This window comes from Nyctibius grandis, chromosome 4 (assembly GCF_013368605.1).
Source record: "Nyctibius grandis isolate bNycGra1 chromosome 4, bNycGra1.pri, whole genome shotgun sequence".
Lineage (NCBI taxonomy): Eukaryota > Metazoa > Chordata > Aves > Nyctibiiformes > Nyctibiidae > Nyctibius > Nyctibius grandis.
The window spans coordinates 35,183,963-35,199,560 of record NC_090661.1 but is presented as its reverse complement, the minus strand read 5'-3'; the positions used below and the strand labels follow the sequence as shown (position 1 = coordinate 35,199,560).

General features: G+C 35.8%; 1 protein-coding gene across 2 annotated transcripts in view; it reads left to right on the top strand.

Moving 5' to 3' along the window:
• The window catches only part of GPHN (gephyrin), a 333,104-nt gene that overhangs the window by 169,168 nt on the left and 148,338 nt on the right, over positions 1-15,598 (top strand). For both annotated transcript variants that reach the window (XM_068397489.1, XM_068397488.1), the window contains exon 4: positions 11,352-11,444. In XM_068397489.1, coding sequence (XP_068253590.1) covers positions 11,352-11,444 — 93 coding nt within the window. The remainder of the gene's footprint in view (positions 1-11,351; positions 11,445-15,598) is intronic.

Genomic DNA, 15,598 nt, shown 5'->3' with positions numbered 1-15,598 from the left:
AACATACAGAACATTTTGGTTCAGGGTAGGAAACGGTCCATAAACTTTACATGTGCTACAAAATGGAAACGGTTTCACTTCAGGAGGAGTCTGTCTTCTCTGAGGGCTTTGTTTCTCAGTACTCTAGAATATTGGAGTTATTGGAAACTCATGAGCCTAGTATACATCCAGCAGCTATTTCAGCACTTCCTCCACCAGTTTGGTAGCATGTAAATTCACTTCATCCTACAGTGATTATCAGACTTCCATTTTAAATAGAGTTAACTCATATTTGGAATATTAATGGATTCTTCACAGTCTTACTTGTTTAACATAGCAATGTTCTTTGTTGCATACAGAAGACAGTGAGCCCTCATGTAAGTGGCTTGAACTGTGTTTACAGTCCTTTGTAAGATAGAAGTGGTACTTTAGACCAAATCTTTACATTTCTTCCAAAAGTTTGGATTTTCATTTAAACCAGTTTTTTCAGCTGCTCTTCTAGTGGTCTTTTGGCCAAAAGTAAAATATTTACTGATCTTTAAGAGTATTTTTTGTAGACAGGTGTCTGTCAGGAATGACAAAATAATCCTGAACTGGACAGAGAGAGAGAATAAATGAGAATCCATCCAGGGCCAGTTTCGTATATTCTTTAGAACTGATGAACTAGACTTCTCCAAGGATTTCCTGTGAGGAATCAAGTGACTTTTGCTGTTTCTTTTAGGGGTATTCTTCAGAGGACCTAAGTAAGTCTGTTCTTTGCAATACTGCATGTGCTTTTGCTAAAATATACTCATTGTTCTGGCATTTCATTCAGCTGCCTGGCTTAATAAAGCCATACAGCAATTTTGCTTGGATTAGGCTTGCAAAGTGCTGCTTCTCCTTTTATGGCATATTGATTGTAAGTTACCAGAATTGGCATACATGTAGAGAAATATTCCATAAAGACAAAATTGTTATTTTTGGAGTAATTTAACCTTGTTCTAGCAGTGGGTGTATTCATGTGCTACTATGTGAGATTTCCTTTTTAGTGCCCTGGCTCTTCTTCAGTCTGTGGTAATCTCAGGACCCTCCATGTCAAAATATGACCAATCTCTAGGGTAGTCAGTTCTTGCTACTCTCCAGAGTAATGATAGCCAGTAGCACGAAAGTATCATCTAGACGTGCATACTCTATATGAAAACAGTATTTTGTGTTTGTTGCTGCTTTGATCTCAGCCCTTTTAGGTTATTTGTTATATGCAGTTCCTTTGATTCCTTTCTATACTTTGGTGAGGGTACCAGGCTCTCTCTCTGGTTGAGTACACTCATATTCTCACACCTCACAACTCATAGCTTCCTAACAGAGCCGATCAGAATGCATTGAATTGTTTATCACTGAATAGTCTTGGAAAACTACTGCATTATAGTGGTTCCTTCTCCCCTTTTGAGCTCTTGAATTCTTACTCGTCTGCTTGCGTCCATGAAAGTGGCACATCTAGTGACAGTTTTCTCAGCCAGCTGCTAAGTATATGGGTCCTTATGGCTGCCATTTTACATACTACCTTTATAAGGGCAGAGTATCTGTGCTTCAGTCATCCAAAATTCCTTCTTGAAGTGGTGCCAAAGTTCCGGAGTAGCCGGTCAATTAGTCCTCCAGTACTCATTTCCAGATCTTATGCTTCTTTACTTGAATTTTTTATTTCACATTCTTGATTTCATAAGAACCCTATAATTTCTCTTCACAGCTCCAAGTCTTTTAGTTTGTTTCATTGCTTGTTGCACTGTGGGAATATCCAGAAATTCAGCTGACTTCACATATGATTGTTCAGATGGATTTTGGCTCTGTGTGGACTTGAGGAGCTTGCCCCCACATGTCCAAGGCAAATTCTATTAGATCCCTGGGCAGACTTAGTATCTGTATTGTATGGTATTTGGACATTTGCTGTAAGGCCACCTGGAGTTCTGTCTTTGCTTTCACCCAGCATTATGTTAGTCTGATAGTATCCAGGGCTGTTTCAGCTATCAGTGGAATGATGCTGCAGTTGTTTGTGGGAGTCCTCAGGCCTTCTCCTGGGTGGTAAAAGGCAAAGGTAGCTGTTCGGAGTGAGTCGTTGCGGGAATGTACATGCAGACTCAAAGAAGAAAGGTTACTGGTCAGTAACTGGTGTTCTTTGAGAGGTATAGTCTGCATGTACATTAGTCTCCTACCTGCCTTTCCCCTCTTTCTGAATCTCTTTCAGGTTTGATTGTGCATATAAGAGGAACTGAAGTGGTGGCGGATGCACTCTGCCCTGTATGTCATGCCTCAAGCAGGACGAGGGGAGGAGCTAGATCGCCCCTCCCGGGACACTCCAGGGCAGGCCACGAGCCCACCCACTCTTAGAGTATATGTATGGACTAAATATCTCAAAGTACAGCAGCCATTCGTTGGTAGGTAAATTTTCTTTACTGTATTTTCACAGGTAAAGCAGTAGATTTTATTTGTAAAACAATTTCATTCATTGACTCTATGGATGATATGCATGAACAAGACACGCATAGCAGAATTTATACCATGAACTGCATTACACTGAGTAGCTCCCTGTCTCTGTAATGGTTTCATCTCTTGTCTTTTTGCTCCCTGTCCTAACCTTTTTTAGGTATTTTAATATTTTAACTCTGTTCAATTTGCCATTTCCATTGAGAGCTACACCAAAAATGGAAATTGCATAAGTTGTAATATTATTTAAAAAGTAAAAGGAAACAATGTCTTGCACAATTGTGGCTAAGTGTATGAAGTAACATGCAAGATCGTGTTTACTATTAGAAAATGAAGCTAGAAACTGAACTGAGTTCTGTAAGAATCAACTATATTTTTAGACTTATATTGTTTTTTAAAACTCATAGTTACAGAAAAGCAAACATTTGAGTTTAAACATCTTTTTTTCCACAGCTGGGTTCCTCATGTGTTTTTTTTTAATCACAGAAGCCTTGTAGTAATTTTTTAATCCACTGCACTTCCTGCCCATTAAACAGAACAAGTAGACACAGGGTATAACCTGGCTTAAACTGGAGATGTAGTTGTCTCTGCATGCAAAATATGTTGATACAAATTCTGCAAGTGGTTATTTTCAAGTATAGTTTCTAAGAAGTGCAGGCTATGTGAGTTGAGGGCTATTACAGAAATATGATTTGGACGTGCTTGTACTTGGAGTTCTCTGAGACATATCACCTTTGCCTATATGACACACATGCTTTTACCAGTTTCTTAGAGTTGAAGCAGTTAGTGTTGTCTTGGCAGCTCAAAGAAATTTACAGTTGGTTTTCTGTGGCTTTGCCACTTCTGTGTTTTCGATAAGATTAAGATGTAGCTTGTCTGCGCTTAGTTACAGCCAGCGAAGTTCAGCAAAACTTCTGGTCTGTCGTGCATGAGATACATGAACTGTGGATGTGGATAGACACAGATAAAATATTGTAAAGAACGTTGGGTTTAGAAAGTTACTGACTTGTGTGTAATATCAAGCTGCCTTTTCACATTCTGAGAAGAAAACCTAGAGTAAACAGTCTTTTAAACAACCTTAGCTGAACATTAAAATGTGGAAAAAGCCATCTTGTTCTGCACAATTAATCTGAAGTTTCTATCTCCAAAACCAAGCATTTATATCTTGTGATAACAGATCTTGAAGTGCTGGTTTAATTAAAAATAAATTATGAGAGAAAATTTCTGATTATCTATTATTAGTGAGTAGTATTGGATTAATTTAGTTGGTTTTATGCTTTTTTCCCTTTTCATTCCAGTTGGTATTTTCGCTTGTGGTGTTGTAGGAATAATTGGAGGAATATATATTAGATGTCAAGATTCTCACTGGGAAAAATAATACTGGCAAGGAGGCATTGTGTTTTTCTTTTATTTAATTTTTAGTTGGTTTCAAATAAATTCTTCACAAAATCATAGAGTTTTTTTACCTACTGTAATTTATTTTAGTAAGTAAATATCATTTTAGAGAGACATCTTCTGCACATGAGGGAAATGAGACACATTGAACTTTGGTGCTTTTGCTAGTACATTTTTATTATGTAAAGATGAGCATGTGTGCATATATGCCCACACACATGTATATATCTGCCAAATTCAGAGTGGACAGGAAGTTGTTTCAAGAAACAGACATGTTCGGAAAATATCTAATTCTGACTCTTCTGACAACTCTTAAGTTCCATCCCTTCCTCCAGGCATCTGAGGAAAACGGTTATGCTGGAGTGGCTGATCCTTTCTAGTGAGTAGCCATGATTTCAAGACCTCAGCACACACTCTAGGAGGGTACCGGTGGTACCAACAGTAGACGGGAACAGATTTTCATACAGAAGAAAACAAATCTTGTGCCTTGCTGTGCATATAGACTCGTGGTTTGCATCTGATCTAGACCCCCTTGTAGATTTTAATTCAATTTGTTAAATCATACAATAAATTCATAACTTTTCTTGTTTATACTAAGAATAATATGTCAAGGTAGTTGGATTGAATTAAGAATCCCTCCTTTGTCTTTCTGTGAGGAAATCAGCACAAGACATTTAAAACTACACTTTTATTTTGTGGAGGCAATGTTGTACATGGCCTATACTCTCTTTACCTTTCTCCAGAGTAATAGTTAGTATTTTTTTTGCCAATCTCAGCCCTTAAAAATCAGACTACTTCAGTGTTGGCACTCCCAGTCCTGGTGGTTTGACTAGCAAACAGTTCAGTGTTTGCACATCTCTCTGCTTGACTTCCCTGCTGATTTGCATAGATAAACTCTGTTGAGCATTGCACTTCAGTGCCTGCTTCTTTTTTTTCCTGTTTTAGGGATAATTATCATGAATAGCAGCTTTTAGAAGATGTGAGGTACTTTTTAAAAAAAAGGTTATGTTACAGGCTGCATAGGTGTGTTGAATCTTGCAATATTTGATAGCTGCAATTTATTTAAAATGGAAAATGCCTATAATTAAATTTCCATTTACAAAGTAAGCCATTATAGAGTACATTTTTATTACTTTTTCCTTTAGTTTTGCATTTCAGTAAAATAGTTGCATTTTCACAATTTTTTTTAATACATTAGCTTAGTATTTAGAAAATCATATTTAGAAAACCAGCAATATAAAATGACTGCAATGCTGAAAACTGCAAAATATGTCTGTAGAATCTTCAAAAGACTACTAACTATGTTCAGTAAAGTGTCAAAAGATGAAAAGGTCTATTTAGAGACACTGCGATAAGTACTTGTGTTTCATCCAAGTTGCTTGACTACGGCGATTACACTCTGAACACAATTCTAACATTTCTCTTACTTTCTGCCTTTTGTTGTTGGATGAAGGAAAAAAAAGGGTGGAGGTAATAGAAAATGTCAAGCATATTTTCCTGGTGTTTTAGCATTTTATTTTCTGACATTCTTAAATCATTTTGAGATTGATTACTTGCAAAGTTGTTTGCTCCACACATAAGAATATCTTCATGCCTCTGCATTTCAGCAAAGCTTTCAAGCAGTAAGAGAAAGATTGTGAGCATAAGAACTAAAACCTTCGCAAGAAATAGGGCACAAAATATGACATTAATTCTAAGAATATATTAACATTTCTAAGGCCTACCCTCTTTTTCAAACCGAATGTTGAACTCAGCTTTTTATCTTTCCTTCAGTGCCTTTGCTTTATGGATTTTCGTATACTTGCATGGTCCTCAGTACTTGACTTTTAAATTAATGGACTTTCAAATTAATGGACAAGCCATGGTCAGCTGAATAGAGAAGATCCAAACTCCTAAATAACACAACAATGAGGAACAATTGGGTCACTTTTACACCACACATCGTTGCCCGCCCCCCCTGCTCCACTTTGTATTTGTGTGCTGTGACATGAATTTCTGATTCATGCAGCGTATACTCTCTCATGCCACAATATCAGGTATAACCTTTAGTGAGCTGAGGTCTGGAGTAGTTCAAGCCACATGACTAAGTAAAGGTTATTATGAGATCTTAATGTGCCAGTTCCTGTATTCCTGAAACTCAGTGGTCAAAATGACATCCACTTTTCTTAGCAAATCTGCAGCTATGCAGACTTTCTCTTCTTTGATATGTTTCCCCATATTCTTGTTCACTATAATTTCTTCATTATGACAATGTTAGATAATCATAAATGAAATTTATCTCAGACACCCTTTTAGCTCTTTTAGCATGAGACCACGCAATGTGAAAGAAAATTAAATTGATATTTAATGTGGCTTTTTATGCAACAATTCTTCTTATTTGACTTGGATTGCTAAGGAGAGTTATCAATATAGCTTTAACAACATATTGTTATATGTTTTTTTCCTTGCATTTTAAAACATACTCTCCTAGAGTAAACAGTATTTATTTGCAAATACAGAAGTTATATAATTTTACAAAGCTTGTAGTTTTCAGAAGATCTGTGCTGGAGAACACAGACTTTTGCATTTTTAAGCACTATCAGTAGTTTTTCCCAGAAGCCACAATGACCTTTTCAGTTGTTTTGAGAAGTTCTGGGTAGTGTTCATGTCTGTAAAACAGCTTATACTAACTTACTTCTGTTTCAGAGTCCAATGTTAATAAACTTACATTGTTTCATAATAAAATTTCATATTTAACATTGATATTTGTTCAGCAACTTCAATCAAATTTTAACATATTTTAAATGGTCCTTCATATATGATTAGTGGTGCATATAAGGAGAAATAAATTCAAGTTTGCACTGTGCTAGAAAAATGTAGCATGTGCCAAAATACTAATATAATTTGATAATATTGATTTGCAGGAATGTATTCTAATAATTTCAGAAGCATAAACACCTGGGACTGTTATCACAGTCTCAGAGCAAAGTAATGGCAAAAATAGGACAAAAAGAAAGACAAGAAATACCATAGGACTGTAGCATCATAGGAGAGGAACAGTCCTCAACACCTCAGCTTTTCTGTGTAGACGTTTATTCTGATCCACGGTGACCATTTTTGTGTGCTTTGTAGTACTTCTACTCCAGTTAAGTGCATTACTCGTAGTCTCAGTATCTACGTGGAAGAACAGCAGACAGTAGCAGTAAGAGGACTGGAGGAGTCTTGCAACCTTTCTCAAGTTTAAATTCCTGGTTTACAGCATGCTTCATAACATTGTGTCAATGGATGGATGCCTCTGTCACTCTGAAAAGGAAATAATTAATTACACATGTAGAACTGCTGTACTCCATTATTTAAGTGAAGCAGCAGTCAAGGACAGAAACTTAGAGCACCTGTGACTGTGGTAAGGCCTTATTTGCAACAGACTGCAAAAATTTACTAAGTAAGCCACAAACCTCGGTTATCTCCAAAGATCAGGGAACTGTTCTGTGTGTTCCAGAAAGGAATCCCTATTTGTTTCTCCTGTTCACTTACAGGGATTAGAGGATCATACATAAATGAAGTTACAAAAAACCCTCACTTTGCTAACCATTACCATTGTGCATTTTATGAGCAGTTTTCTTGGGTATTGTGGTGGAGGCGTTATCCCACAGAAATTATTGTTAAGAAACGCTTACTAGAAACACAACAAATACTTAATGATAAACATTAATAGCTCCTGGAAAACTCTACCAAATTAAATGGATGATGTATTTTCTCTCTCTTGAATCCTTCAGGTCAAGGCTGGGTGGTTTAGTGAAGAGGTGCTTGAGTCCTAGACTTTGTTTTAAATATGGGAGGAACTGACAAAAATTCTGTGATTTGCCCTTTGGATTTCAATTCAGACTAATGGCAGTTTCGCATCTTGGACGTTGAGATGCTTAAGTTACCTGCACAGAAGGAAATATGTCTGTAAGTGTTATAGCCATTCACTGACTGAAATGTCAGGTAGCACTAGCTTAAGTGTGGTGCCACAAGAATATACCTGTACAGCTTTTGGTCTTAGTGTTTTTTAATGTGATGGTGCCTGTATGAATTTGCAAGCATGTATCTGCAGTAAACATAGGGTCTCTGCGCTGTGCCAGGCACTGTAGGCATTCTTTCCATGGGTTAATGATCTTAATTGGCCTTAAAATCAATGAATTTACATGTGAAAGACTAAGAACTCGTTCAGAGAAAGAATGAGGCAAGATTTTTCTGCACTGGTGAAATCAACACTGGTCATGAGAAAATTCAAGCAGATCATAAGCAAAGTTTCTGAGGAGCAGTGTTACAACTGAAATAATTTCGAGATTGAGCAGTGCATAGGAAGTCCAACAAGTAGTTCCAGATTTGGAGAGAGAGGGGGCTGATTGAAACAAGAGCTCTTTGGAGTGAGATGGAAATAAATTGTATGTTAGACCCAAGGATTTCTTACTTATTTAAATGAGAGAAATTTAAATGTATTTAGAAGAGAAAATACAAAGAAATAGGTAGAGAGGGCAGGGCATCAGATCTAATGCAAAGCTTAAGGAGACAGCAGGGCTGACATTTTATTTCTGGGCCACAGAAAAGCATAATTATTCTAGGACTTCAGTGAAATCTGAACAGGTTAGAATCACAGTTGTGTGCTTTTGAAGTAAAAATGTGTCCAGAGAAACTGACTGTAATGACTTCATTTCTCCTTGTCTACCTTGACATCAAAAAATAACTGATAAAGCCTATTTTAGGATATTAATTGTTAAAAATATTAAGCTATTTATTGGTTGTTTTTTACTGGAGGGCTGTAGTTTTGTTCTGGCTTTTTAAAATTTACAGTACTGTTTTCAGAGCCTGATACTGTATTTTGTATCCATCAGCATAATTCTATTGACTTGAATGGAGTGACAGTGATTTACATAACCTGTTGACCTAGTCTCATTTTATATTGAAAGCTTATTGTCAGTGAAACAATAGAAGAAGAGAAAGATGCACAAAAACTATTTAATGAAATTTTCTCTGGTTGAAGTGTTATAATTCTGTTTATATAGCATCAGTAAAGCCAACTATCAGATCCCTGGCCTAGAGGAATTCTCATTTAAAGACACAGCAAATTCAGTTCCATGCAAAGCCAATGGAGAATATACCCGGACTGCTTGCAGCAGCAAAGTGAATATGAGTAGCCTTTTGTCCTCAGTTGATTGGAGTGGTTCTTCCTTTTTTATATACTTAAAATGTCAATGAGAATGTTTTGTGGGACAGAGTTTTGTGGGCTGGAGAGAAAGTAAACAAGCTGAATATTGGTCTCTCGGGTATTTTTCCGTGTTTTTAAAAGGTCTAAGTGGTACCATTTACACTTCTGAAATACAATGAAACCTAAACTTACTGCCTTACAGTCAAGGGTCCTCTTACTGAAAGCTTGTGTTTTTTTGTTATAACTAGAACGTGATAGAGAATTGTGTGTCTGCCTAAGTATACTGATGGAATAGCAGTAATAGGTTCAGTTTGTTTGAAGAGTTAGGGTGTATGCTGATTTCTTTAGCTTTTTATAGGCTATCACATGCCATTTTTTCTCTGTTAACTGGAGTATTATTGCACTGTAGTAAAAGGAGAACAGAGGAAGGATTTATTTTCTCTATAAAATCAGTTGGAGTTTGGCAGGTTTTATTTTATGTAAAGGTAAATGCTTCATTAAAAAAGTAAACACAAAATCTCTCCCTCCTGCTTTATACTGACAAATTTTTCTTGATGATAATAATTTTTTAACTATATACAACATTAAGCTCTAACTTTGCCAAACACCATTTTTACGCTGAATTCTCTCAAGTATTCTCTGAAATTTGTGACTGTTGGAAGTCAAGACAAATATGTTTCTAGATGATAAAATAGGGAAGATGCCACCTCTTTAAAATAATTTTTCTGATGCATATTATACTAGTGAAACAAACAATTTTGAGACTTAAAATGCTTTTGTAATTCACATTTTTTCAAAACATAAGTCAAAAGTCAGACTTAATAGTTCCTTTATGTACAGGTTGGAGACACTATGTGTATTCTTTCCTCGAGCTTATTTGAAATGTTCATATAACCGGAAACTTCCCGTAATTTACAGCCCACCTAAGCAGAGTGCCGTCCTCCAAATTGGGAGACTGAAAAGATGAATGTGATTTTAATAAAGACAAGAGATATAACACAAAAGGGGAAGTGGAAGGAAAGGAGACATAACGACAGAACCTTTGGCTTTGCCACTTCTTCAAGTAATCCTTGGATATGTTTGCATGATGGGCCTTGCAGGCAGACACAAGTTTATCTACGTGCAATTTGGAAGAGGCTGTGTATGAGCTTTCTCTCAATTGGAAGTTACAGAGCAGTGCTAAGCCTGCAGAACATAAACCTGAGGATTAACCTAAATTGGTAGTACTTTTTAAAATGTTCTGGACAGTTTTATGACCATCAACAGTATTTTAAGCTTTTTTAATCAGTATGTTGCTCAGATCTAATTTTATGATAAATAATAAACTTCTAGCCAACAGTTGGCAAAAGAGTTCGTTCCTCCCCAGTATAGTACTCCAGAAACGTAAATGTGCTCTAAACTTTTTCAAAGAATGAGGTTTCTTTGCTAGAATAAGGATAGCTGTCTAAGTAATTGATCTGACTGATTTCTGCAGATGGATACTTTACTGTGTAATACACGAGGGTACTTCATGTAACACAGCTAATTTTGAGCTCCAAGCAGACTTTCTGCTGCTGTGCTAGCCCACAGTAGAGTGTGAAGGGTGATATAATCATATTGAGACTAAATAAATTTTCTGCTTATGTCAAATTTTTATCAGTTTGAAGACTAGTTTGAAATGTCATTTAAAAAATGAATGCAAGTCAAATTAAACACTTCTCTAGTATCATGAGTTCCTCAGTATTGTATGTCATTGAATTATATGATGGATGTATTAAGCTTTCTTAGTCCAGCCTTGGAATTAGTATAGAGAGTCCTATTGAGATGTTGTAGGGAATGTAGAAAAGATGTTTAGAAATAATCTTTTCTGTTGCTGCGTCAGTGTATTATTGCATCTTTTGGTGGATAAGCTTACAAATATGTGGTTCTTGCTTTTTTCAGGCTGTTAAAAAGTGAAGCACAGAAACCAAAGTTACTTTAATAATAATCAACCATGTAACCTGAATTAAATACACGTACTCCATTAACATGTGTCAAAGTGTTATATTTATATCTCAAAATCAAAATAAACAGTGACATAAATGAATAACTCTGAATTACTGTTTTCCATTTCAGGTGAAGAGATGGAGAACAGAATTTCAGTTTCCATTTCCAAAAGTATTATGATGGATAGTTGAACCATTCTGTAATGTGTTATAAATAGTCATTTAAAATCTTTGTATAAAAACCCATGAGTGATTTTACAATTCTTTACATATATTGTGTTGTCTCTGCTTGTTTCTAAGACATTTCAAGTCTTCAGATGTTTTCTGAGATAACTTTATCCCACGTATTACTTGTTAGATCTGACAGGATTCATGTTCTCTTTCAGGAGACGCTGATAGATTGGTGTGATGAAAAGGAACTTAATTTGATTTTAACAACTGGAGGAACAGGGTTTGCACCACGAGATGTCACTCCAGAGGTGAGATAGTCCTGAAATAAGAAAAAATCTGCCCTTTGGTCTAGAAATGTATAAGTCTGGGGGAGGCGGGTGATATTTTTTTAAATTTCCTCTGTAACTTTACTTTGCAGTATCTCTGGACAGGTCAAGTGATACACAACTTGGAAGCAGAAAAAGCGATAGGGAATATAGCACAAGAGAATTACTCTGACCTTGGGTTCTGACCCAAAACGATTTTCAGACTAAGATGTGGCATAGTGCAATAGATTTCCAGTCCCCTTACAAAACAAAATTCTAACGGCTTTTTGTTGTAATTTTCCTTAGCACTGCAGTACAACACTGCTAAGCAAAAACATGTGTGGCTTTTGTTGTGTCCTGCACAAGGAACAGTGGGATAAGAGAGATCCCTTAATTCTCCCTTGCAGGCTACTGCATTGACAACTACTGCGTTATAGGTTAGAGTGTGAGAGGCAGATAGTGGGGGGGAAATATTCTATGCAAAGTTACTATTGCCTTGCTTGACACATTGTCAAAAAAAGCTAAACAGGCAGAGGGGTGGAGGTGACTTGCAGCAGTAAATATTGCACAGGAAATCTGGTTACATTCCATTTATAAGGAGGTAAGGTAAGGAAAAAAAATAAGGAAACTTAACCTAATAACCTCATGGCCATGAGTTGTAATATGAAATGATTGTGTGATTGCTGTTGAAGTATTTTGGTATTTATGGTTCCAAATTAGATTAATACTAACATTTAAAATCACATACAGTTTTGGTTTGCTTATGTTCACTAAAGGGCAGAATTAAGATTGAGTGCCTGAAGTGTTTATTTCCATAGTTTAACGTACTTAGATTTCTCTTAAATGCTCATACAAGTTTCAGTTGCTTAGACTTTCAACTTAGAGTTGATTTGAGGTCATTATAACATGCCTACAATGCTTTTTACTTACAGGCGTGGTCTGTCAGTCATGGCTGCAGTTTAACTTTTTTTCATTAGGAATTTTAAAATATTTTTTAATTTGTTGTATAACATTTGTATAACTAAACAGACGTGTAAAGAAAATTCTCCTGCATGTTACATCTGATGTTTTAGATTATATACTAGAAACCTTAAGTAACTAAAACCTAAGGGTCTGTGTATGAGAAAATGGGAACAGTATAGGATGAGCACAGTGTGCTAGCTAGTGAAACTGAATTTGCAGATGATTCACTTTGCTAAAGCAACATGAAAGTGAAAAGTGTGGTGGTTGAATTGGCCTCTTACTTGCAAACTAACTTAATGGTTTTGAAGGTTGTATTCCCAGCACTGTGTAAATGGAGGGCTAAATTTCTGCTTCAGTTTTCCTGATTTATTACCTTTATGCAGAGTCAAGCCTAGGCAGTAGTGCCAGAGGAAGCATTGGAGCCAGTGCCAAAAAGTAGCCACAGATTCTCGAGCAGCATTTGGGACAAGAAGTAAACAAATGAGAACTCTGCTCATAAGCACCTATTATTTTCCTTACATTGCTTCATTGCTGTTCCTCACACTAATTATTTAAGACAGGTGGTGATCATTTGTTTGATTGGCTTTCATGTTTCAGTGAGCCATTTAAAAAATTATCTGAATTGTTGAAGCATCTTTAGACTATCTAATAAAAATGCATTAATATAAAAATCATTAATAACTTGTACTGACCCAAAAATGCATTGCTTTTAAAAATAATAGGTATGCAAGACTTCAGTGGGTTATTACAGAATTAAGTGTTCTGACCGTTGAATTATTCCCATACTTTAAAAGAATTTATATAACACAGTATTTACTCACTTTTCAGTCATTTAAATTGGATTAACTTGAAAGACAACTTAAATCACAGTGGAGAGATTGAATCTGGGTTTTTATTACAAAGGGGCAATGATAAGGTCTGTTCTTATGATAGGGTTTATTAGATCATTCATTCAAACATGTTTTTAAGGGAAGAAAATTAGTTTGCCCAGTATGTGTCATAACAAAGACATATGAAGAAGCATAAGCTTTGGCCCCATATTTTATGTCTTTTGGGTCAATGAGAGAGCCAATTCAAAATGAAAAAATTCACTATGTCAACATGAAATGTGCAATAGCAAGCCTTCAGGAAAACTTGCGTTGATGTAGGAAGTGGTTTTAATCTCTACCTTGTATAGTGTTCGTCCAGCATGTTCCACTCTCATTACTGAACTGATAATGAAATGATGTGATCATGTCATTGCACTACTGAGATGTCATCTTTAAGACATGATTTTAAAACTGGTAATAACTGAATCTGATACTGGAAGACATTTTAGCCTTTTTACCTGAGAGTAGGGAGAGTAGTCCCTCAGGTCATATTTCAGCTGGAATGAGTCAGTCCTGTTTCTCCTTAATCCTCCTGTAGTTTAGATTAGAAAACACCTTTTTCTGCTTTCTTTTCTGAGCATAGATACATAATTGCTATTGTACTGTACAAGATAAAGCTGGATCCTGAGAGTATGTACAGCCCAAAGAATTAATGTTAATTGAATTTTGTAATTATTTATTAAATTGAAATTAAGTGCCTAGCATAATGTATCTATTCAAAATAACTTCTTGAAATTTCCAAAATTTATGATTAAGTTTCAAAAAAAAATTACTCAGGCCAAACCAGGACACCCACTCACTTTGCCTTTTGAACACCATATTGGAATCATACCAGGTTATTGCGGTTGTTTCAATGATGTGTAATGACTTTTTCCCTTATAATGGAATAGATGATTTTAGGGGTATTCACAATATCTGATTTTCCTTACCTATTTCTGGTCCCTAAATTTATAGCCTCGGGCTAGTCAGTGGGTGGGGAGAAGCTTTTGAATTAGTTACTATGATTCACATTTTATGGGGCAAGGGTCAATTGAATTAAGTAGTGTGTATATCCTTTGCCTTCTTGTCTATGTGACCAGAAGTGATGAAATGCATGTGGATATTTAAAAAACAAAATTCACCCAATGGATGGCTGAATTTGAAGGAAACTGTCTTGTAGATGTTATGAGTGAATGCTGTAATTTTTCATATATTATGGCAGTTGATGGTAGTTCGCATTTGAACTAAAGCAAAAGTGTAGGCTTAATTTTGTAGATAGAACCACATTTTTTTGACTATCTTATTTTGTGTGTAATTTATGGGGGTAGTGTTTAAATCTGTACTGGAAATGCTCATACAGTCTGCTTGTTGATTTAAGAAGTGTTTGTTGCTGTACAGAGATCAGGGCTTTACATATGGCCAAAATTAAGTTATTTAGGGAACTTTTAGTTTATATTTCTGGAAGCAAACATTTTTTCCTTGGAACTATAATACTTGAGTGGTAGACAGTTACAGATCTTACAGAAAGTTGATGATAATATACATTTTTTGTGAAAATATTTAAATAATGTGGCGGCATTTTAATCGATCACTAGGTATCATTTGATATAGAAATGTATTTTCTTTATTGCTGTTGGTTAATACAAGGGAGAAAGGAAAAATCTCATGTATATAGCTGCTCTGCGCAATTTTCCATCTTCTGTCTTCTCTATTTTTACATTTATTCTTTTGCAAAATTGTACATCCAAAAAATTCACGTGTCCTCCCCTAACAGAGTCTTCTAGCTGTTTCCTTATCCTTCGTCTCTAGTGCAGCTTGCAAGTCTTGTTTGCCCCCCTACGAGACTAATTTTATGTGCTCAAATAATAGCAATAGAAGTCAACTTACTGTGCCTCAACTGATGCTAGACATCCTGGAGCTGTGTTGCTATGTGTATTCACAAACAGTTCAGCTACACTGCAGATAATTGTCAGCCTGAAATTTTAAGATAAGACTTTAGAAGAAGCATAGAAGAGCTCTTTTCCATCATGTAAAACCAGCCAGATGTTTCATTACAGTCTTCCTTCTTTTCCAATGCTCTAGAAAAATTATGAATGCTCCTTTTCGTTCTTGCTGATTATATTCTTCAATGTTTATAGACTGTTTTTAAATGTATTTAGACACATACTTGTTATACTTGTTTTCATTTAATCTGACAATATATGCATATTGTTTATTCTTTCATCAAAGTTCTCTAGTCCATGAAAAGAAATTGTTGTTCTCTGTAACTGCTTCCTTTTTGTCAGCATGCTTAGAATCAACAAAATTCTCCAAACCTAGCCACACAAAAGCCCTGTCTGGAAAGAA